Source organism: Pithys albifrons, chromosome 2 (assembly GCF_047495875.1).
Source record: "Pithys albifrons albifrons isolate INPA30051 chromosome 2, PitAlb_v1, whole genome shotgun sequence".
Classification (NCBI taxonomy): domain Eukaryota; kingdom Metazoa; phylum Chordata; class Aves; order Passeriformes; family Thamnophilidae; genus Pithys; species Pithys albifrons.
In genome coordinates this window covers 117,109,777-117,133,959 of record NC_092459.1, presented here as the reverse complement: position 1 = coordinate 117,133,959, position 24,183 = coordinate 117,109,777, and the positions used below count along the sequence as shown (strand labels likewise).

Here is a 24,183-nt window from a genome sequence, read left to right as displayed (position 1 = left end):
AAGTTAAGCAGGATATTTTGGATGACTCTGAACGGCTCTAGAATGTGCTGCTCTTATCTCTGCAGATCTGTATTTCCTTTTAACTAAACAATGTTACAGCTTCATGCCGCTAATCTACACAGGTTTTCTGATTTATTTCTTACAGCTCAGCCTCTAATCTAAACAGGGGTTTGATTTATTACTTAAAGGAGGTTGTTCTAACACAAGACACCCCGCGCGGTGTGAGCAGGAGGTTGTTCCATGACAGGACACCCCGCGCGGTGTGAGCAGGAGGTTGTTCTAACATGGGACACCCCGCGCAGTGTGAGCAGGAGGTTGTTCTAACACGGGACACCCCGCGTGGTGTGAGCAGGAGGTTGTTCCATGACAGGACAGCCCGCGCAGTGTGAAGTGTTTGAGCAGGAGGTTGTTTGCAGACAGGACACCCCGCGCGGGGTGATGGATGGGGAGCGCTGCGGTGCGGGCGATGCGCGGGGTGATGGATGGGGAGCGCTGCGGTGCGGGCGGTGCGCGGGGTGATGGATGGAGAGCGCTGCGGTGCGGGCGATGCGCGGGGTGATGGATGGAGAGCGCTGCGGTGCGGGCGGACACCGCTGCCCCTCGGGGGCCGCCTCTCGGCCGAACACACCCCGTTCACGGTGCGCAGCGGCCGCCCCTGGGCGGGTCCCGGCGGAAGGGGAGGCGGGAGGCGATGGCGGCGGGGCCGGAGCTGCGGGAGGCGCTGGAGCGGCGGCTGCGGGAGCTGAGCATCGCCACGGTCACGGCCGAGCACCCGCAGGTACGGCGGGGACAGCCCCTGCCCCCCGGCGGCACGGCAGGATCGGGCCCCACGCGTGTTGTTCGGCCTTTAGCAATGAGGAACTCTGAACGTGGGGCCTGGCAGGATGCTGGGGGGGAAGTTTTTAGGTCGCCTCGACTCTGTTTGTACCTCCAGGTCGCCCCTTTTCCCCTTCAGTCCCCTGGCACTTGGAGGAGCTACAACGCATCCCCTTGCTTCCCCTAAAGCACGTGTTATCCCGGCTCTTCCCAAGCTTTTCCCTGCTCCCAGTTAAAGGCACACAGGCCACGTCATTCCAGCTGTGCGGTGGAGCTGCGAACAGGAGCGCTCTTAGAGCTGCCCTGAAATGAGGGACTGCCCGGGCACCACACGGGAATGACTCGGGGGCACCGTGGCACAGCTTGTGCGTGGGCTGTTATAATTTATGAGAACAGGGTACAGCTTTTAGGCCAAATGGGACATTCAGTATTTTCTAGGTATGTAACAGCAGTACCTGCTAGCACACAGCTGGGAGTCTAACGGGATAGAGCTGTATCAAAACTAGCGTGGCCAGCAGGCCCAGGGCAGTGACCCTTCCCCTGGACTCTGCCCTGGAGAGGCCACACCTTGAGTGTTGTGTTCAGTTCTGGGCCCCTCAGTTCAGGAAAGAGATTGAGGGGCTGGAGCGAGGCCAGAGAAGAGCAACAAGGCTGGAGAAGGGACTGGAGCACAAGTGCTGTGGGGAGAGGCTGAGGGAGCTGGGGGTGTTCAGCCTGGAGAAGAGGAGGCTCAGAGGTGACCTCAGCACTGTCTGGAACTCCCTGAAGGGAAGTTCTGGCCAGGTGGGGGTTGGTCTCTTCTCCCAGGCACTCAGCAATAGGACAAGGGGGCACGATGGGCTCAAGCTCTGCCGGGGGAAATTGAAGTTGGAGATCAGAAAAAATTCTTTCCAGAGAGAGTGCTCAGGCATTGGAATGGGCTGCCCAGAGAGGAGGTGGATTCCCCATCCCTGAAGGTTTTTAAACAAGATTGGCCGTGGCACTGAGTGCCATGATCTGGCAAAGGGACTGGAGTTGGACCAAGGCTTGGACTTGATGATCTTGGAGGTCTTTTCCAACCCAATCCATTCTTTGATTCTATGATAGAGCCTCACACCACACTCCTGCTGTTTTCCAGGTGTTCACTGTTGAGGAAATGATGCCCCATGTCCAGCACATGAAAGGAGCTCACAGTAAAAACCTGTTCCTTAAAGACAAAAAGAAGAAAAGCTTCTGGCTGGTGACTGTCCTGCACGACAGGCAGGTCAATTTAAACGAGCTGGCCAAAAAACTGGGCCTCGGGAGTGGCAACCTCAGGTTTGCTGAGGAGAATGCCATGCTGGAAAAGCTGCAGGTGGGCCAGGGCTGTGCCACACCACTTGCCCTCTTCTGTGACCAGGGGGATGTGAGGCTGGTGCTGGACGCTGCCCTGCTGGAGGGGGGCCACGAGAAGGTGTATTTCCATCCCATGACAAACTCTGCAACCATGGGGCTGAGCCCTGACGACTTCCTGAAGTTTGTGAAGTCGACAGGCCACGATCCCATCATCCTACACTTCGATGAAGATGTTAAATAGGGGAGTTCACTTTTCTACTACTAGGCATAGATTTTGTAGAGCAAAACTGCTGAAGATCTTGTTACAAATAAAACTTAAAAAAAGGCTTACCCTTTTTTCATTTTTTTTCCAACTGCTAAGTTTATATTGGATGATCTGGTGAGAAAAAAATACTGTCTTTAAGTTAACAGAAGTTTCACAATGTTCTTAAAAACACATTTGCAATCTATCACTAAGTAAGTAAAAAAGGCATTATTTAAAGAATTTTATAATCTCCATTAACAAAACTGATAAAACTGAAACTTCCCAGGTGTGGGACTGGCCTTGAAGGTTTAAGCTTAACATCAAGACAGGGAAGCAGTGAAAATAAGGGACAGAACCTGAAGCTGATGGGGGCAAAGGCTTTTGAAGGCAGCCTAACAAAAATGTCATGTCCACATGACGCCTCCAGGGCAGGCAGGAGCATCAGCACAAGCTGAGATAACACACATCAAACCTACAGGAGCATGAATGAGAAACATGTAAAAGGATTTGTGGCCTTGGATGGATGAACAATTACTATTAACTGAGTAAGAAAGAGCGTCTTCTGGGGCGAGGCAAGTTCCTTCACCCGCAGCCTTACCATGGTTGGAGGGGCCTGGCCCCTGTGCCCAGAGCTCCTGGCCACAGAACCTCCACCATCCAACCATCCAGCAGCTTCAGCTCCTCCCTCCACCCGGACAGACACAGCCCAACCCCACCTATCAGGGGAGTCATCTCCAGTGGGAAAGAAGTGACCCAAAGATGCTGAGGCTGTAAAAGAGTCACTAGAGAGATATCCATAAAATTTATCTTGCCCTCTGACACTCTCCCTCCCTCTCCATTAAGGTTTCTTCTTTGTGGTACCCCAAAATCCTTTAACAGAATATTCATTTGACTTGTCCAGGTTTTTAAGTCTGGAATGTTTTAAATGTGACAAATAGTTTTAAGGATGTGCACAATCCTAGATCTGCACTGCCCAAAGTGTAACTATTATTGTCCTCAGGAGGGATCTGAGACTTGGCTCAGCAAAAACAATCACCAACAAAACTAAAGATACAAATACATTTGGCAAATCTATAATGATTTCCTTTTGTATTTAGTTATGAAATTAGTGCTGTTTTACTTTTTGTTATAAAGTATCAACACAGTGTACAGTTAAAGCTACCCAAGTCTACACAAATCCCACAGAACAAACTACACACGGTCCAGAAAAATTCTGCTACAGTTTTATCAGTTTCCTTTGAGCAGAAATACTCACTGCACACATCACCGACTGAGCACGACACCAACACCCTGCCAGGAACACCAGTTTCCAGAGAAGGTGTGTATGAAATACACACACACAAAAGGAGAATAAAAATTATTTGGTTTGGCATTTTAATAACATCATTAATAAATGTATACAATGGCGAACATTAAAAAAATCAATATGTAAAGGAAATTACAGTTTTAAATAAGAGCTTTTTAAGTTCTGTTTCACACCTAGGTACATTCCTTTAAGGCAGTTTTATTAATATCAAAGCATTATTTACATATACATCATCAGCTACCTCTAAAAAAAAATAAAAAATCACACATGAGCTCCTTTGTTAGGCTGCATCATGTCCTGGAGAATGTTTAGAAATAATTATACGTGTTGGGAATGTTACTAAATCCTCACAGACTATCAGAAAAGTAAATAAAACATACACATTGTATGGCATGACAACTCCTTCCTAACCTGGGCCTGGCAGGGAGGGCTTTGGCAGCTCCTGGGGTGCCAAGCTGGGTGTGCTCCTGTGGCCACTGTCCAACAGCTGCTTCCCTGGCACTCCGTGACTCTGCACTGGGAAGTGGCTCCCAAATTACATTTACTTCTTTATTTCATTCTAAGGGCACAGACTGAGAAGATGAAGGAAGGAAAAGGTGAGCAGGAATCAGCACATCCCAGACCCTCCTGACTGCTGGACTGCTCTGGAACAGTTTCTGTGCAAAACAAAGTGCTGGGGAGAAGCAGATTAATGCCTTGAACACTTGTGTGTCTCTGGTGCTGCTCTGGGCTCCTTTGGCAAAGACAACCCCAAGTGCCACTGTGGCCTTTGCAGGTCTCAGGCACCCAGAGCTGATCTGCCAGGGAGGATCCTGGCACCCAGATCTGCCCTGTTCTCTCACGAGGAACACCCACCAAGGGTTTGGTGGGGGTGGTTTCCAACCCCAGGGGTGAGATAAACAGCAGCAGTGAAGTCTGTGACCCCTCAGAGGCTTTGGGAAGGCTGAACTGAAATAACCAAAGTGGAGAAGCTGTGAGGGGGAACCCTGCACACCCTGATGCCTCCAGGGGAGAGCTGAGCTGACCAAGGAGACTTGAGGGGATTCCCCAGATGGAAACAACACCTCTAACAGCAGTGACACTATTAAATGGTTTGGGTTGGGGTCTGAACTGCATCAGTCCTCTGTCATCAGAGTCAGGAGAACCCAGTCACAGGAGCTAAAGGAGCCTGAACACTCTGTGATTTGGAATTAGAGATACCTTCCTAATGTTTATGGTATCTGATTTCTTTCTTACCCTTATGCCTTTATACATCTTTTAGCCCATTTGATAATAAAAAATATTTCAGAAGGAAGTCCCTTTAAAGAAAAAAGACAAAAAAAATGTCCTAAAGCTTCCTGAACTTGTCTCTTTTTTGCCCTTTGTGACAAGACTTCCTGCCTTTGGAGCTGTGGAACTGCACTCAGAGTCAGGCTCACCCTCACTGAGCGAATGGAGGTGACATTACAGACCTACCTGCTGGACACTCGGAGGTGACACGGGGATGGAACCCTCTAGAACAGCCAGGACAATGTGCTTACTGGTTTTAACAACATCACAACTCATTTGGGACCCAAAAAAGCTCCTGTCCAGCCCCTCTGAGCTCGCTGCAGACCTTGCCAGACACAAACAGGCAACCACCACACGTACCAACAACGTCCGTGGACTTTAATATAAACCAATAATGAACAAACTGCATCTAGTAAAAGAGAACCTTCAAGGGAACTGATTGTAAAATGCATATGATATTATTTACATTTCTTTTTGCCATCAAGAAACCTCCTAAGCCACACTCAGCTCATGTCAAGAGACAAACATTAAAAAAAGAATTAGTCAATACACAAACATCGTAAGACAGTCATAACCTGGAAATGGCATTTGTGGAAAACAGTCTTATATTAAAATAAATGTTATAGAAAACTCAGAGCTGACAATTTCCTGCCAGAAACATCTGAACACACATATGCAGAGCAACTGGGGAATGTGAAGAACACAAAGGACAAACAGTTTCTGTAGAACACCATTATCCCATGACTCCCAACTTCTGTTAGTTACCCAACTTTTCCATGGATGTAAACAAATTTTTCCTCTTGCAGTATGCAACAAAAATCAGCATAAACTTTTTTTTAAGAGCCATTCCATGCAGATTATGCTAACCAAATAAGGCAATGAAGTGCCAGTAGCTGTGAGGTTTTTGTATCTGTATATACAGTCCATTTCAACAAAATACTACAGCATTTCCTTTAGATTTACAGACATAAAGAGAAACTGCCAGTTATGGGGGTTTTTGGCGAATTATTAGCAGAAGCTTAAGCAAATCAGTGGCTAATTTCAAAAACAGAAGATGAAAGAAGTTTTTATTTTTATTTTTTTTTCCCTGGAGTAATTCTTGAGACCTTAAAATCCTCGGTCCTTAGGGAGATGAGAACTGTCCTTTATTCAGTAGATCTTAGTGCAATGTGCAATAATTCCTAAGCCCATCTACACATTTTCGGCAGTAGACTCCAGTAGAGCTCCTTGATTCAAGGAAGGAAGGAAGGTAGGTAGGTTTTTATGTCTTGCCTGCTCTAGTCACGAAGAATGTACAAAATTCCCTCAATTTTTTATTAATGACTCCTACAGTCGCTGTCTTGTTACTTCAGATATAAAGGCTTCACACTGAGATACTGAAGGACACTTTTCTCTCTGTGTTCAGTCGAAAGGCAGAAAGAGAAAAGAACGTGAGAAAAGCTGCAGGTGCAGAGGCACAACACAGAGCTCAGACACACATAGAACTAACAGCAGTGGGAGCATGCACCAAGGGGCAGGGACAGCAGCACACACAGCTCAGAAACACACACTGGGGGCACTCAGCACCTCGGGGCTGTTCAGCTCTCTGGGGTTCACCTGTTCCCTGTCTAACAACTCACTGCAGGGGCCTTTCTCAAGGGCATTTCTGTGGGCTTCCTTCAGGAGATGTGGAAAATAAAAAGAAATGGTGTTTTTACAGGCAAAATGCTGAATGGGACAAGGTTCCCTCCTAAGGAAGGACTGCTGGAGAAGCACCAGTGCTGGCCTAACTGGTCAGTCCTGGCCTAACTGGTCAGTCCTGGCCTCACCAGTGAGCGTGAGAGCAGTCAGTTAAGCAAAGCAGGATTCACACCTGGTTAATGCAATGTGCTCTGGGTCTTAGATGTAATGCTGTTAGTTTGTTGTAAATGAAATTCATCTCATTTACATTCTGGGCAGGAAACTCACCACTTGGCCCACAGCTCATGTAGTGGGGAATAGAATTAGGAGCTTTGTTGCTCCCTAGACCTGCTTTTTGAATTTCTGCTTTCTGGGATAGCTTCCACATCTGCAGAGAAAAGCATTTCAGGTTATTCATTGTGTTTATCAGGACATGAAAAAACCCCTCATGCATTAAATACATTCTACTCGTTAGGAGACCAAAGGATAAATAAACACTTTTGTTTTGCTTTTAAGAGGGAAAGACAGAGGAGAGGGACAGAAGAAACTCACTGCAAGTGCCTACTCAGCTACATGGACATTCCCCTCAGCACTTAGAACTGGTTTTATTTCCAAAGCCACTGTCAGATGTATCTCACTTTTAACTACACCAACCCTACACTTCTGCATGTATGGAAAGAAAAAATAATGAGATGCAATCAGAGCTGACTGACCCCAATAGAGAACTCCCCTCAGTGTATTTTGACCTGCTGCACCGTTGACAAACATTCACATCCCAGTCTGCAAACTGGGAATTCTCTGCATGCAACAGCTCCAACATGCAAAAGGCAGCCCCTGAGCTCACCAGTCCCTCACAGCAAAGCATCAGGCAAACCCTGGGCCAAGCAAAGCTGCACTGTGAGCAGAAGACAAAACTGCACAACAGAACCTTTTGGCCAGCAGCACATTTAGTGTTTCTCAGCACCATGCAGGCCCAGCTCAGGGGTTTTCAAGGCAGCAGGACCAAGGAGCAAGCCAGGGCTCCAGGTGTTTCACAGCTGAGGAACAGCAGGGATGGGAATGGAAGGAATCCCACAGATCCTTACACAATTTGAGCATAAACAAAGAGGGACATCCATGAACTTCTTGTTAAAGAGCAAAAGTGGAGAAAAAGTCAGCTGTCCATGAAAACTTTTGCTTTCTTTCATATCTAACAAACAACTGTTGCAAGTCATTACTGTGAGCAGTGAACACTCTCTAACAGAACTTGCACTGCTGCTGCTGAACAAAGGGGCAAACCAATGCCAAGTAGTGGCTTGAGCAGGACAAGGTGAGTCCCCAGCTGCTGGACAGGTGAGACATGGAGTCCCAGACACTCACACCTGGTTATCCCAAGGGTGCTGGAGGGAAGCTGGGGACAATGCTGCAAGGTTTTGTAGGTGTGACAGTCTAAGACCTAAGGCAGACAAGGAGGCAACAGCACTCCTGAGAGCTCTTGAGGCTTCTCCAAGCACAGCAACCCACCTAAAGCTCCAGTTACAAACCTGGCTCCAAACTGGAACCAGCAGAGTTGCTGCAAGACCCAGGGAAGACAAAAACCAGACAGTGGCAGCACAGTATGAGTTTATAGGAAGTGCTCTCAGAGTACTTCAACATTTCTCTTCAGCTGCTCATCTGGGATGCATGGAGTTATTCCCTGCAGAATTCCCATCCTCCCAAAACCTTGCAAGCACCTTGGTTACTTGTTCTTAACATTTTTTGTTATTTTTTATACCATCTTGTTTTCTGCTGTATCAGTGTTAACATCTGTTGAGAAGAAAAAATGGATTTCCACCATACACAAGACAGGCTTTTATTCCTACACATCACAAGGAGGCTGTTATTTGACTCCTGATAAAACCCAACACTTCCCCACAGCTGTACCCCAGATGTGGAAGGACAGAACAGACCAAAGGGAAAAGGTGGAAAAGGCCATTTTTCCATGGCAAGTGCTGCATATCACGTGACTATTTGCCACCTCCTCATAAGAATTACCATTTCTGTTTAGAATTATGAATGGACTGTGTGTTCATTACTCAGTAATTAGTATTTACTGTGCAAACTAGAGGTCCTGAACTGGTAGGCTGTGGTTTGCTCCTTGTGCATTTATGCCAGGGCGTGGCATAAATGAAAAGGGGAAGACACTGAGATCTCTCCAAATGCTTCTCTTCACTTCTGAGAGAAGGGGAAAAGAAGCATTTTCACTCCAAGTGGATGATGCATGTGTTCGCAGCACCCCTGAGCTGCCAGCACTGTCCCTGTCCCTCCCCAGGCCCGCTGTCCCCTGCGCCACTCCCGGGACGTGGCATGCGCCTGGGGAACATGCAGCAGTGACCACAGGACACCCCAACGCTTGTGCTGCGTGACACACACACACAGCTTGGGTTATGAAGGCATGCAGGATGTACACAGTGCAATTCATGTCTCATGCAGGCTTTGGTGGGGTTACAGTTCCACATTCCAACATGCCACAGTCCACAGCTGTCGTCCGCAGGACACAACCACCCACGGATCAGCCAGAGAGGGCTTGTTCTTTGAGGGGAGTTTTCTCTGAGATCCAGTGGACATGGAGAGCACCTCTACGGCATGTTAGACTTGTACACGTTCAACAACACCACCTGCTGCTCAGACACAGCCATACTCGTACCACAGGGTCTGGTTATCCTCCGACACCAGCAGCGGGGCCTCGGCCTCGGCGGTGCTGGCACTGGGGGCAGGGCTGGGGTGGTCCCTGGGCACAGCTGCCCGTGGCTCCCCCTGGGCAGGTTTCTGAGCAGCGCAAGGCTGTTCCTGGATCCAGGGCACTGACCTGAACGCCGAGGGGTTTGCCTGCTCAGCTGCTCTGGCCGTGACTCTCTGGGGCACTCCACTGATGTTACTGACTAACTCCGTGTTCAGGGCTAGGAAGGGCTGGGGCCCAGTGAAGGCCCCCGTGCCTCCAGCCCCAGCCCCGCTGACCTTCTCCCACACCACGCTCGTGCTCGGCCAAGGTCTCTCCCCACAGTTTGGCCTTTCCAGCCTGGCAGGCTTGGGCACCTCGGCGGCACATCCCCCCCGAGGCGGTGCGGGCGCCTCGCCCCGCGGGACAGCCCCTGCCCTGGAGGGCCCGCGGGGGGCACAGGGGGAGGAGAACCCGTGAGCCGAGTACTCACTGGAGCCGGGCGGGGCCGCGTCCCCCGGCGCGGGCGGCCGGCTGTCCTTGCAGCTGTCCTTGCACAGAAAGTCATGGATGCTGGTCCTGCGCGTGCTGCCCTCCGCCGTGGAGATGACGCTGCTGGCCCGGGGCAGGGTGGCGTAGGGGTTGCAGTCCCGGGGCTGGCGCTGGGGCACGGCCGCCTGTGCCCTGGCCCTGGCGCTGCCCGGCCGGGCCGTGCCGGGGCAGCCGGACGGGCACAGCGGGTCCGAGCCGCGGGGGCCGGGCCGCGTCTCGGGGCCATCGCCGGGCACCCGCACGCTGAGCGACCGCACGATGCCACAGCCCGGCACCTGTCGCGGCCGCGCCGACAGCTCCGCGCACTCGCACAGGCTCCGCATCACCTCCTCCAGCAGGTTCTCCTCGCTCGCACACTTGGCCTGCCAAACATCGGAAACGCAAGTTTAGAGAGTGTTCCTTTTACACAGTCGTGGAGTTGCTGAGTTTTACCTTCTCTTAAGCAATCCTGGGGGGACATAAATGAAGACCGATCCTATAAAGATTATTATATTCTTTTCATTTCTCAGCTCTAAAAGCAATACTAAATGTGATAAAATATGACTAAATTTGATACATACTTGGGAGTTTTCTACACAGCTTACCAAGCAAGTGCTTTGAAACCCAGCTGTCAGCCAGCTCACAAATGTATGTAGTTAGTTCTGCAATACTGATTGACTCCACAAATCCGTGAACTAAACTGCCAGTTTATGTCCTTGCCCTCTGCCATCACTCCTCAATAATTCCTAAGCCATTTCACACAGGCTGTTACTTTTAACTTACACTGATCACCCAGGGCTTAAAGCTTAAATTCTCTATAAAGACAAAAATCTTGTAACAAAGCATGTAACCTTCAGGCACCCTTGGTGCCCAGATTTGGACTGACAGCTCCCAAATTTTTCTTTCTGAAAAAGATGGAGCTAGAAAAAAAACCAGAGTTCAGGTGAATGCCATTCACAGACTCAGCAGAGAAAGACTGCAGTCATTTCCAAAATGGTACAAAAGATAATTTGGAAAGAATTAAGCTAAAGGCATTAAGGAAATGCTTTAGAAGACAACTGGAAAGAGACTTTTTAAATATTATCCTTCCATCCACTCTGTGATGCTGTGAAAGGGATTCTGTGATTTATGAACAGCAGTAGAGTGGGTTTGATGACCTGGGTGGGGGGGTTTCTTTATAATGCCAGAAAAGCACTGTCTAACAATTAAACCCCAAAAATCCTTGTCAGGGAGACCACAGGTGAGAGGTCATTTTAAGTATCCAACAAAAAAATGTACTCTCCTCCAGACACAAGTCTCTGCCCCCACAACCCCCACCAATTCAGCTGGGAATGTGTATTTTCCCATTTCACTCCTGTCATTTAAAATAGACAGCCTGGTCCTTCCTCCTGAGGTCCTGGTCACAGTGACTGCCTGGATTTATCTATGGCCCTTCTACTCAAGACCCTGGGATGAAGAAACTGGAATACTAGTGGAGAAGAGGTGATTTCAGGCTTTCAACAAACTGTCACTGTCTACAGAAACATCCTCTTCATCTGATTCCTCTCAGAATTCAATAAGCTCCAAGGTCGCTTTTTGTTTCCCATTAAAGAGATGGAACTGAAGCAGACAAGAGTCTCCTCAGGCAGTGAAGTCCAACATCCTCCTTGCTGCTGATGCAGGACAGATCTGACAACAGCTTCTGCTGAACAGAAGTGCTGGACTGGAAGGAGAAAACTGCACCTCCTGAGTCCTGGCCTTCCCCCTGCACTCCAAGTGTCCCAGGCACGGAGCTCTGAGCTGCGCAGGACTGCCCTACCCAGCCCAGGGGGCCCTGACACTCCCCAGGTGTGTGGCTTGGTGTGTGGTGCAGCAGGTGCAGTGTCTCAGGGTGCACAGGACCCCTTAGTGCAGCAGTTCCAGAGCTCCACAGGGACTCTGCTCCCTGTGTCCTGCCCTCACTCTGAGCCCATCCATGGCACACCACGCTGTTGAACACCTCCAGACTGACCTGGCTGGAGTTCCTCTTGTTGCTCTCCTCCAGGAACTGCTGCAGGGTGACCACCTCGCTGCCCGGAGAGCCAGCGTTGGCGTGTCTGCTGCGGCGCTGCGGCCCCTCGGGCGTTCTCTGCTGGAGCACGGGGCTGGACCTGGTGGGAGCCCTCAGGAACTGCGTGGGGCTGCTGCTGGAGCTGGACCACGCCTCGGGCTCATGGAGGAGGCTGAATTCCCCACTGCTGTGGCTCTGGGGCCGGCTCTGGCTGCTCACTGCACCTGCTTTGGGGCAAGCAGCATTGAGCACTGACAGCCTTACTCACATCTGCAACATTCATTGTTTTGAACGACTAAAAATATCCAGTTGTCCTTTTTTACTCCATAAAACTGCACTCCCCTGACTTACCTTCTGCAGCTCTTTAAACATGGCATGATTTTCTTAAAAATAAAAACTACCTTTCACTTGTAATCTGGGCCTCCCCTTGCATATTATTATATGCAAGAGGCTAAAGAAACACTTCCACTCTTAATCAGCATCACTGCGAGGCACACGGCAATAGAATGTTAAATGAAATACAAAGGATTGAATGGAAAGGAAATATTTTTTCCAACAAGAACTACTTAGGAATGCTGCTCCTCCAACAGTCTTTGCTGTTACTCCTGCTTGGTTACAACTGGGACCTGAAGGAAGCACTTGGTGTTCAATGCAAAATAAATTCCACTACTCCAATTCTTTTTATTTGTCAGTAATTGTGGATTACTAAGAAATACTGAGATATAATCAAATATTTCCAACTTTGTGTTATTCTTAAGAAACAAAATGCAGTTTGAACAAAGATAAATTGCTCACAGTGGGAATTTCTAAACTAGGGCAAGGAGGACATCAGTGAATCTTTTACAGGAGGGAGCAATCAAAGAGGTGTAATATGAACTATCAGAAATAATCAGCTAGCATTCATTCCTAAATTTCCAAACAAACAGACACCACTTAATAAATGAAGCCACGAATATTAAATAGTCTTGAGCTGGCCATGCTCTGGTCTGTACAACAGTCTCCAGCTGGAAGGGCCATTAGATAGAAAAATGTACCAAGGCTCATAATATATGAAGTTCAGAGACTGTGATAAATCTAGGGATATTACTAATCTATTAAATCCAAACCAGAAAAGTTTCTAGGATGTACCACACAGTCCATTTTGTCCAGTTGTACAGCACTCAGCTCACAGCAGCACTGCAGGAGGATGCTTGGAGAAAAAAACAGGAGCAACTTGCCTGCTTAAAAATAATTTTTCAAGTAATTTGGGGGAAATGTTTTTTAAGCATCATTTACCTGGGTTAGGTTTGGTTGAAAAGAGTTGGTAACTTAAAAACTAACACCAACCTTTTAATATTTATTAAAATCATCAGTTCTGGTAATACTTGTGTTCCCAGCCTGGGGAATGGAGGCTCCAAAATACCTCAAGAAGCACCTGCTGTGGTTTGCAGAGGGAGTTTTTTGGCTGTGGGGTTTTTTAATCTATACAGATGATCTTAGAGAGACAAGAATGGAAAGGAAGCCTGGGAGTGACTTCACCTCCAGCGTACCTTTGACTTCATGGAGTGAGGCATTGTTATTGCTATTGCTAGTGGATGTCCTGCCACTATCAAGGCTGGCTGGTCTGGAAGCTGAATGGAAAATGAGGAGACATGGATGAGCAGGATGTCAGCAGAGGCCACGGTGCCCTCACACTCTGCTCCCAAAGTGTGCCGGGGCACGGCACACGCTGGCACTGCCACTGTCACAGGGACACAGGGGCTCACAGGGCAGGCAGGCCAGGAGGAGCTGGGGAAAGGGCACTACAGGAATGGCACAGCAGAGGGGAGAGGAACAGAGAGTGCATTTAGAGCTGAGGGTGACTCAGTGGGAGGGGGACATGCAGGGGCTGCTCATGGCCAGGGCACGAACAGCAAACCTGGCACAGGGTGGGGGGCCACGAGCAGCAGAGCAAGAGCATCTGCACAGACAGTCCTGCACTCCTGAGCCAACACAGAGCAAAAGCTCTGTCAGTAGCCTCAAAAATGTTTGCTGCTCATATTAATTGTAAATGTTTGTATCAGAGTTAAAACTTCACTTCTAAATAACCTACAACAGCTTTCATTTCAAAGTTTTCCCTGAAGGAACATGGAATACTTTTATAAACTACAGCACATGGCAAATTTAGGCTCCACTGAACAACAAACACTGAGAACTCTGGCCAGATTGGGATTTGGGTTTTTTTATTTACTATTAACTCCAAATGGAAGTTAAACCATTTTCTCACTAAACAGGAAAATATTCTGACCCTGTTCAGATGCACTTCACAGGTACACAGAGACAAAGAACATCTGTCTGATGTAGGAGACAAGGAAGGAAAGAAGAGTCTGAAGAAATGACACAATACATTCAGGAGACATGCAAATCACAGAGAACATGCTCAGTGCAACAATGTCATTCACTGGATTTTGGCAAACTTTGTTAACATTCACATCATACATCCTTAATTCGCACAATTAAAGTTCACATCTTACCATGAACTCTTGATCCTGTACTAGAATCATCACTAATACCTTGGGGACTTACATCTTCAAAGGATGTAGTATCTACACACAGAGACATAAATAAAGATGTAAAATAAAATAAAACAAAAAGATCATTGAAATACTTATCACTGGTATAATATATTACATTATTTTTCAAAGCAATCCATTTTTACTTAGGAAAAACCCTGAGACATTTTATAACTGCAGTTATTAAACCCATTATCTTAGCACTACAGTCAATTATTAAGATTGCTTTTTGTTGAAAAAGTCAAAACATGAGAAAAATCAACATTAGACAGTCACATCACGGTGCAAAAAGCTTCTACCTCTACCTTTATTATTTAGCAACTGCTTGGATCTGAAGCCTGTGGAGGAGTTGACAGTGGCAAAGTTGATGGCTGTGGTGGAGAAGGCCATAGCTCCCAATTCCTTCCTCCTTTTACCCGTGGACATATCATCAGGACCCTCCAGATGCTCAGAACTACCTGTCCATTGTCCTCCTGCCAGGACCATGGACTGCACCAGGTCATTCATGGCTGGGATGCAAATGAGAGCAGATGATCAGCGTGGGCCGCGGCCGTGCCCGGCTCCTCCTGCGCACCGAGGCTGGCACGGGGCGAGCGTGGCAGCGCCCGGGGCCGGCAGGCACACACAGCAACATGCAATCGGCTCGGGGCAGGCAGGGGGGCAGGCACGGGGCCCCCAGACACATTGCTTGGGGTACTCGCCATGCCAGGGCGCCGGGCAGACCCGGCCACGCTGCTCGCCGTGAGATGAGCAGGGAAAGGGGCAGTGCCAGAGGGATCCTCGCACAGTGCAGGTTACTGCAGGCACACAGGGTGGGTTACAGAGCCACAGGGCAGATACCACAGCTGAGAGATCCTCCTCGAGAGCCCCCACCGCCAGGAAACTGTCCACCCCTCGCTCCCAAATCAAACCAAACCAAAGGATCCACACAACTTTGGCAACGAGAACTGATGAGCACTTGCAGAGGGACAGACCACCATAGAGCCTTGCACAGTTTCCTACACTTCCTTTAAACAAAAGAATTACAGTGATTTCTTAACAGAACGTGTCATTTAGAACCGCTTCTGTGAACACAGTGCACTGTAAATTTATATACACATGGGGCCATGTGTATATAGACATCTATGTATACAAATATATGCAGTCACGAGGCACTGAATAGATTATATGGGCGTGCATGGGAACGTGTGTGTGCACACATATAAAGTATTCAGGGCTAGGGTTTGTAAAAAAAAAAAAGGGGGAAAAAAGTAAAAAGAAAAAGCTCCAGCTCCTTGTACTGTAGCAGGACTTGCACATTGCAAAAGAGGAGGAAAAATACAGCGCAGTCCAGGGAGAGGTTAGTGAAAAATTAGTAAGGAAGCCAGTGTAGCCATTGAGAAGAAGCTGAACTGTCATAAAGTCTTACACATGGAGCGACGGTAGAAGGCCTTCATTTTGTCTTTTTCCTTCGGTCTGTTCCTCAAAAAGGGCAGTCTTTTCAGTGCACCCACTTTTATGTCATAGCATGAGGAAAAACGAAACAGGGAAATGAAAGAAAAAAAGGGGAGAAGAACAGATGGAAGTTAAATGTTGAAACTAAGGACAGAAATGAATGTCTCGAGCTTAAGCTATGTAGGCTACGCTAAAGGCTGTCCCTGCCACAAATTCAGGGGAGCTGCTGGTGCTCAGGAGCCACCCTGGGGCAGGACACTGCCCTGGGCAACTCCCACACTCAGACACTGCCTGGGGAGGGTGACGCCCCACTACCTTGGCAGTGCAACACTCCCCTCTACTCCTCAACCTCAAGGCTTTGAAGCTCTTGGAAAAAGGGAAATGTAACTGCTTTTCCAGGTGATTACAGAAAATTCCCATGATGCAATTCTTACTGTGGAAAATAACATTTTTTGAACATAAAAAAGCAACTCTAAGTACAACTTCTACTTTAAAATATGTTCCCATTGTTTTTTTGAGGTTAATTCATGTTAATTCATTTTAGCAATGGTTTGCCCTACACACCTAGCAGGACACAATTTATTATCAGTCTTTATTCTTGCTTTTTGTGCTCAGTAAGAATTTTGGTCACCTACATGTAGAAAACCCACATGGGCCTCCTGCTCAATGCACTCTGTGTGCAGTGATTTTAGCATTTTACCAAAATAATCTGCTTCAAATGTGCAAATATCTTAGCTGAAAAAATACCAAAGGAAACCACAGCACAGCAAATCCACATGTGAGTGTTGCTGCAACGTTTTGGGAGGGCCCAAAGCAAACTGAGATACATTCTATGAGGGAAATTACAGAGTTAAAATTACAAATAGTATTAAAGGGTGGAGCAGTGCATATATACATATGCATTTACAAGTGCACATGGGGTACCCTGCAAGGCAAATAAATACATTCCCCCTCCATTGTCTCATCCTGTGTCTGCACCCAGAGGAAGAGGCTCCCAATGCAATGGAACCAAAGAGGCCATTCTGTTCTAGTTCTACTCTTTGGCACCAAGATGGCAGGTGAATCTTCTGCAACTTCTATAATCCTGTACAGACAAGATAACACATCCCTCTATAATCCTTTATAGACAAGATAATGGAGCCCTCTTAATTAAAAACTCCCTAATCTTATTGAAAAGCAACCAGAGGATGCTGAAGAATCCTTTGAGTCATTTGTCCTTCCTGCCCATTACCACGGATCACCTCCAAAAGGGTTCATTTATGGCTCTCAGCAACTGTACCCACCAGGAAACTCCCCTGCAACTCCTGATGTCCTGGAAATCCTGCATCAAAGCCTGGTCTTTGTCCTGGAAATTGTGCATCAAAACCTGGCCCTTGCTAAAACGCAAAACCTGCCTGAAGGGGGAATCATGTAGGTAAAATGTCTGCATAAAACACATCCCAAGAAATGTTCTTGAATAATGATGATAATTAATACTGGAACAGCAGAAATTAACTATTCTTTCCCTTTTCAGTATTCTGTGAACAAGCTCTTCCTTTCTGAGCTGAGAATGAATGAATGATGAGTATTGCAGAATTCCTCCCCTGATCAGAACATCTCCTGTTTTATAACCTTGCTCCTGTTTGCAAAACATCCTCTGGGGAATTCTGTACTCAAATCCTCAAATGGTTTTGTTCATGCACACAGAAAACATGAAGCAGACATCTTCTAAATGTCCTGGTAACAGAAAATGCAGCCCAACAGATTTTTTGCTTCCCCTGTGTATGTGTCTGCTGCTGGTGCCACTCCTAGAGATGCAAATGTACTGGCCAAGGGGGAAGACAGCAAAGGAAACCTGAGTTTGTCCACAGAGAACAGAAAGCCCCCTTGCCTGCCTCGGGTTTCCTCTGGAAAAGCCCTGACTGGCCCCATCCTGCCCAGAGGAAAAGCTGCCCAGGGCAGGTGTCAGACCCAGGGCGGGTGTGTCAGACCCAGGGCACTCACCTGACCAGCAGCAGTGACCAGAGGGATCTGTGCTCAGGTCTGGGGACAGGGAGACTGCACTTCCAGCAGGGCAGTGGAAAGCCAAGGTGAACCCAGTAGCACCATATGCTCAGTGCCTGCAGGCACAGCAACAGCCACCCAGGCACCCCCTGGTTCCCATGTCAGACCCCCTGACATCCCATGGGAGCCCTCAGGTGTTTTCTCAGCAGGACAGGGAACCTGACTTGGGGCCAAGAGTGCCTGTGAGGTAACAGGTCTTGGAACCCACCTGCATGGGAAAGTGGCCTGTGCCAGGGAAAGAGCCTCCCTCACCACCCTGCAAGGCTGGCACACCCCGTATCTCTTCATCAACAGTGGCAGCAGCAGGGTAATTAATTGTGGAGTCAGTGTCTCCGATGGGGAATGTGGGGTAGGAACCCTCAACAACCTGGGATCTCCAGGGCACACACTCTGTCCTGTAGCTTAGGAGAACCCACTGATGTGTGCCAGGGAAGGGGAGCTGCCTTCTCCTGCCTCCTGAGGGACATGCAGGACATTTCACCTCACAATTCCTGCTGGAAGCAGCTCCTTTCCCAGCTGCCAGCACTGCCCTGGGCCAGCTGGAGAGCTCCAGGACCTGAGCAGTGCAACTCACACGTGTTCTCCCTCTGGCAGCTCCTGCAGGGGAAGCTGCTGTGCCACACTGCTTCTTACAGGACAGAAAGGCTCCCAGTGCCCTGGGATTTGGGATCTAGTGCCTCTAGGAGCAGAGGAAACAGACTGCAAAATGTGCACCATCATCACCAGCACTTGTCATGCTGAGATACTCTGGGAGCCACAAAGTGCCTCAGCAAGGCTGGCAGAGCTGAGTTGGCACAAAATGCACCCCAATCCTGCCACACTCGGGGGTTGCCACGGCGACGTGTGTAACGCAGGAAGCTTTGGCTTCAGAATTAGATCAGCCCTTCCAGTTTGTGGATAAACACACTAGAATTAAGGGAGACATGAGCAAGGCCCATGGAGTAGAAAATTAATGAGGTATGTGCAGCTCCAGCCCTGTGTGGAGGCACAGCCACCATCCCTGCCCCAGGAGAGGGGACTAACCCTGCAGGGCCCCAGCACCACGCACAGCCCCTGCCCCAGCACAGCCCCTCACAGCATGCCAGGGGGCACAGAGGCAGATGCAGACCCCCAGCACAGCCCCTCACAGCATGCCAGGGCACACAGATGCAGATGGAGACCCACAGCGAGCACACTCTGCCTCCAGCTCACACACATACACCCAGGGCTGCACTCGCTGCCACCCACACCACGCTCGGGATGTAAAAGCAACAGTTGCTCTCTTTAAAGTTCGAAAGTACCTGTTTTGAACCTTACAGTGTGTTTCCCCATGGGACAAGTCAGCACAGAAGTGCTGAAGTGTGGTCTGAAACTTGTTGCTTTCTTTAGTTATTCAAAAAATACTCACAGATCTGATTTTAAGTTTCCCTGAAATTGCAGTTTTTTGCTGTTTTCAACTTTGACTGAGCTTCTGCAAGAAGCACAGAATTAAAAACATGCATCATAATGGCTTTAATAATTTCTAACACAGCAGATTCCCAGCTGGCACAAACCCCAGAAATCAACCTGCTGCTTTTTGAAACCCAAGACATCCAATTTGAAGTTAGTACTGCAAGGAGTGGAAGTGACTGTTAATGCTCACGTGTTCTGATGCTTTTACATGCACAGCCAAAATGCTTTTGGTGCATAACTATTACACAGAACCATTCCATTCTGGTAACCTGGCTGCAATACTGTCTCTCAAAAGTTGTGAAAAACTGGGCAGTTTATGATTCATGTCAAGAGTGGGTGATAAAAAAATAAATAATAATAAACAGAATCTGGCCTTTTATACCACGGGCACCCTAATGTCATGGCTATGAGGCTCCTCCAAGGTTAGCAACTTGTGTCTGGAATATTCCACCTATCCCACCCTCTGTAACCCTTCCCACTTAGCTCTAATTTTAGGAACAGTAACAATGCCCATCCTTTTAACAGACTGTGTGTCTGCATTAACTCTCCCTGCTGCATATTCCAATTTGATCAGAATTTTCCACTGTTGGTTTTGTGAGGTGCTGGGGAACACCTTCAGACAGGAGGTGTTCTTAAGGATGTTGTTAGCACAGCCAGAACTTGGAAAACACCTTCAGGACAAGGGGAAAGATTCATGCTGGGACAAGAGGGAGAAACATAAGAGGTACTAGTGGTGACATCTGCCATTCCATCCAAAATTCTGCTCCCTGACCCAGTCACAGTGCCTGCTTCATCTTACCCAAGCACTGCAAATGCACTTCAACATTTACATTTAGAGCTTCAGAAATGCTCAGAACTACCTCCTGCCCCAGCACTGCAGGGAGCTCACAAGAAGTCACTACAGACCTGCCCTCAAAATAAACACCTTTAAACCCCCTCCAAAACACTGAGTCTCCCCCACCACTTAGCCAAGGTTTATCAGCAGAAGGCAATGTGCTGCAGTACTCACTGCTACTCTTTTTGGTGCCCAGGGTCTGGCCATCCTCCAGGGAGTTGGAGCCCACCGAGGAGCTGTCCTGGCTGTCCTGGTGGGGCAGCTGCAGGAAGCCCTCGCTGGACTCGGAGCGCGTGGGCGTGAGCGCCACCGACTTGAGCCGCTCCCGGTTCCCGTCCTTCTTGGACTTGATCAGCTTCCTCATCTTCAGCGTGATCCAGTTGCCCCTTCTGCCAGCAACAACACAGCACAGTTAGTTTGTGCCCTCAGCCTCCTCCTGACTTGTGTGCAACACACAGACAGCATTCTGCTCCCCTGAATTTATGGAACAGAACAGGTCTGGCACATCTCAGAGCTGTGTTTACTGTTATCCATCAGTACCTTCGGGGAGGGGATGGCTCATAAAACTTGTACTGGTCCATGATCTTCTCCTCCAGCTTCTCCTTCTGCCGCCTCAGCTCATTGAGCTTGTCACTGCAGACAGAAATGCACCAGATGTGCCTCCAAATACACAGGATGCCTGGGCAGCACCTTCCTTTGGGATCTGTTATCCCAAAGCTGCCACCTCCTCAGACAACACTTGTTTCTCATTGAGAAAGCAAGAGGCACAGCAAACAAGCAGACTTAAGTTTAACTTCATGATGTAAAATTCAAAAAGTCTCCATTCACCTTTACACAGCAGCATTTTCCCCCTTTTTAAATAAGAAATGTAATTTAGGCAAGCACATTTTCTCTTCTCTCAAATTCACTAAAAAGTTTAGATTACTATTCTAAAACTCTGCCAGTAGCAGAATGAGGAGTAAATGACATTTTTGTTCCCCACTTGCATCATCAATAATGAACACAGTTGCACTGATCCTCTACAACTACCAATTCAAAGTCTGTAGTTTTTATCTGCTTTACATTTATAATTGAACATTTTGTTTCAAAAAGAAACATTTCAGAAGCAGCACACATTTTAAATTCTACACATAAGAGAAGCTTTTTTTACAAAAATTAGTGTACCACAGTGATTTTCAAACTCACATGTACTGCCTTTGCTCTACATGGAACAGATCCTTGCTTTCCATATTCTGCTCCAGTAATGTCCTATTTTGCAGCATTAAAGTCTGAATTTGATCCAGTAGGTGCCTGTTCTCCTCCTCCAGGTTTCCTTTGAGCTGGCTGAGCAGCTGGAACATACATGAAACAGCACATGTGCACATATGTGAGCACATTTTACACACAGAAAACGAGATTCTGGAGAAAATTTGGGTTTACAAAGGGATTCTGAGAGTCAAATCGAACAGGAAACTAAATCATGGCTCAACTGAGAAAAGCCTCTTTGACTCTTTAAATGATTTAAATCTGTTTTCCCAACGTGAGCCCGCACAACAGGCAAATTAATTAGTCTTGATTATTTACAAAGCATTGACTTATTGTCAAGCACTTGGTGTGATTTTCTGACTCCCCAAACACACTGCTGTGAATATTCCAGACAGGATTCTCACACACCTCACACTGATTGTTCAGCTTTGTCGACGTGATGTCCAGCTGCTGGTACTGTTCCTTGAGCTTGGAAAACTCTGCTTCCAGCCGTGTCTGTTCCAGTTTGGAGTTGTTCAGCAATGTTTTCAAGTTCTTGTGGTCAGTTTGGAGAACTTCATTCTCCCTCAGGAGCTGGCTGTATGTGTGAGTGAGCCTGGGATTGACAGACACACCAAACAATACAAGCAGGTGGAAATGTTAATTGTTACCCACATTCCCTCTGAAACATGGAATTTCCAAGGCTCCCACCACTCCATAAAATACAAATTCTTTACTATCACACACTACAGGTAAGTCCCCCAGTCTAATTTTCCTAAGAATGTGTTCTGCCTTTAAGGCAAACACTCTGTGTTCTCTGTATGTTCAGACATAAAGCAGGATCTCTACATCACCACTGGTTTGGAAGATGCCACTTTTCGAAAGAAAAGAATCTTACAAAGAGACAGGACTTCTTGCCAACATGAAACAGGAAGGAAACAGAACAGTCTGAGGTGTGGCCACCATGAAGGTTACACATACTGATTCCTGGGCTCCCTTTGTCCCTCCTGGGCCCTGCCACATCTCCTTGTCCCACACGGACCCTCAGGACACAATGATTATTTCTGTGGGATCATGACTGTTCTGAACTGCAGCACCAGATGTTGTGGATGATGAGAGAGCACGACCCCTGTTCAGGCTGCAATGGCAGGTGCTCACAGCTCCACTGACACACTCCACACTTGCCTTTACCTTTCATTTTCATCACGAAGTTTCTTATACTCTGCTGCCACCGTTTCGTGCTTTTCACTTTGCTGCAGCATTTTCTCCTGTTCTGCCTTGAGAGCTTTCTCCAGCTCTTCCAGCTGCACCTTCTGTTTCAGCAGCTGGTTGTACCTGCACAGTGAGACAACCCTCCAGCATACAGCGTTTTCATGACAGGATGACCTCCCAGAGTTTCAAACCCTAATGACTGCCATTTCCCCAAGCTCCTTGGTGACTCTGCAACCTCCCAGAGTTTCCAATCATAACAATTCCAGCAGTGCCATTTCCCCCACCTTGCTGGTGGCTCTGCCACCTCCCAGAGTTTCAAATCCTAGTGATTTCAGCAGTGCCATTTCCCCCCAGCTCACTGGTGGCTCTACAACCTCCCAGAGCTCCAATTGTAACGATTTCAGCAGTGACATTTTCCCCCATGTTGCTGGCAGCTTTGCCACCTTCCAGAGTTTCCAATCATGATGATTTCAGTAGTGCCATTTCCCCCAGCTCGCTGGTGGCTCTACAATCTCCCAGACTTTCAAACCCTAGTGATTTCAACAGTGCCACTTCCCCCAGCTTGCTGGTGGCTCTGCAACCTCCCAGAGCTTCCAACCATAACGATTCCAGCAGTGCCATTTCCCCCACCTTGTTGGGGGCTCTGCCATCTCCCAGAGTTTCTAATCATGATTCCAGCAGTGCCATTTCCCCCACCTTGTTGGGGGCTCTGCTACCTCCCAGAGTTTCCAATCATGATTCCAGCAGTGCCATTTCCCCCACCTTGTTGGGGGCTCTGCCACCTCCCAGAGTTTCACACCCTAGTGATTCCAGCCATTCCCCCCAGCTCACTGGTGACTCTGCTCCCACTGTGAGGCAGGTGATGCCCACCTGTCCTCCAGGTCCTTGTGCTCCAGCTCCAGGTTCTTGTGGGCGCTCTTGAGGGTGCCGTGCTTGGCGATGAGTGCCTCGAACTCTGTGGCCTGGCGCTCGTGCAGCTGCTCCAGGCGCTCGTGGTCGCGCAGCAGCGCCTCGTGCAGAGCGCGCAGCTCCTCGCGGTCCTTGAGCACGGCCTCGCTCTCACCCTCCAGCGCCGACTGCTGCAGCAGCAGCTGCGCGTTCTGCGCCATCAGCGACGCGCTCTGCGAGTTCAGCGTCGAGTTCTCCACCTGCGGCCCCAACACTGGTTACAAATTCATTGGGGTACTAGTCGACAGGAAGCTCAACAGGAGCCACCAGTGTGCCCAGGTGGCCAAGAAGGCCAATGGGATCCTGGCCTGGATCCAAACTAGCGTGGCCAGCAGGCCCAGGGCAGTGACCCTTCCCCTGGACTCTGCCTTGGGGAGGCCACACCTTGAGTGTTGTGTTCAGTTCTGGGCCCCTCAGCTCAGGAAAGAGATTGAGGGGCTGGAGCAGGGCCAGAGAAGAGCAACAAGGCTGGAGAAGGGACTGGATGTGGCACTGAGTCTCCTCTTAAACACCTCCAGGGACAGAGAATCCACCATGTCTTGATCCAACTCTGTGCCCTGGGCTGGTGATCACAGTGGGGTTGGATCAAGGGTTGGACTTGATGATCTCAGAGGTCTCTTCCAACCCAAGTGAGAAGAGCAACGAGGCTGGAGAAGGGACTGGAGCACAAGTGCTGTGGG

The 24,183-nt window shown here is 48.4% G+C and overlaps 2 protein-coding genes across 13 annotated transcripts in view; one reads left to right on the top strand and one right to left on the bottom strand.

Moving 5' to 3' along the window:
- Positions 1 to 663: 663 nt before the first annotated feature.
- LOC139668508 (prolyl-tRNA synthetase associated domain-containing protein 1-like) lies at positions 664 to 2,460 on the top strand. The gene is made up of 2 exons (XM_071548110.1): positions 664 to 778; positions 1,934 to 2,460. Exons 1-2 carry the CDS (start codon positions 692 to 694, stop codon positions 2,369 to 2,371), a joined length of 525 nt encoding a protein of 174 aa, XP_071404211.1. The 5' UTR covers positions 664 to 691; the 3' UTR covers positions 2,372 to 2,460.
- A 2,846-nt stretch (positions 2,461 to 5,306) lies between these two features.
- Positions 5,307 to 24,183, bottom strand: part of CCDC88A (coiled-coil domain containing 88A) — a 66,590-nt gene continuing 47,713 nt past the window's right edge. For 2 of the 12 annotated variants that reach the window (XM_071582227.1, XM_071582224.1), the window contains exons 20-32: positions 23,426 to 23,703; positions 22,535 to 22,678; positions 21,773 to 21,959; positions 21,305 to 21,450; positions 20,660 to 20,752; positions 20,294 to 20,508; positions 15,785 to 15,868; positions 14,682 to 14,885; positions 14,338 to 14,409; positions 13,375 to 13,455; positions 11,807 to 12,072; positions 9,779 to 10,199; positions 5,307 to 6,996 (exon numbers count right to left, since the gene is read on the bottom strand). In XM_071582227.1, coding sequence (XP_071438328.1) covers positions 6,932 to 6,996; positions 9,779 to 10,199; positions 11,807 to 12,072; positions 13,375 to 13,455; positions 14,338 to 14,409; positions 14,682 to 14,885; positions 15,785 to 15,868; positions 20,294 to 20,508; positions 20,660 to 20,752; positions 21,305 to 21,450; positions 21,773 to 21,959; positions 22,535 to 22,678; positions 23,426 to 23,703 — 2,256 coding nt within the window. In that variant the 3' untranslated portion in view covers positions 5,307 to 6,931. The other 10 variants (XM_071582219.1, XM_071582221.1, XM_071582225.1 and 7 more) reach the window with 9 other exon arrangements.

Excerpts from the sequence above, each read along its gene's own strand:
- LOC139668508 (XM_071548110.1), top strand. The coding sequence starts at position 692 with ATGGCGGCGGGGCCGGAGCTGCGGGAGGCGCTGGAGCGGCGGCTGCGG. Across the intron at positions 779-1,933 it reads TCACGGCCGAGCACCCGCAG|GTGTTCACTGTTGAGGAAAT; the intron begins GTACGGCGGGGA and ends GCTGTTTTCCAG.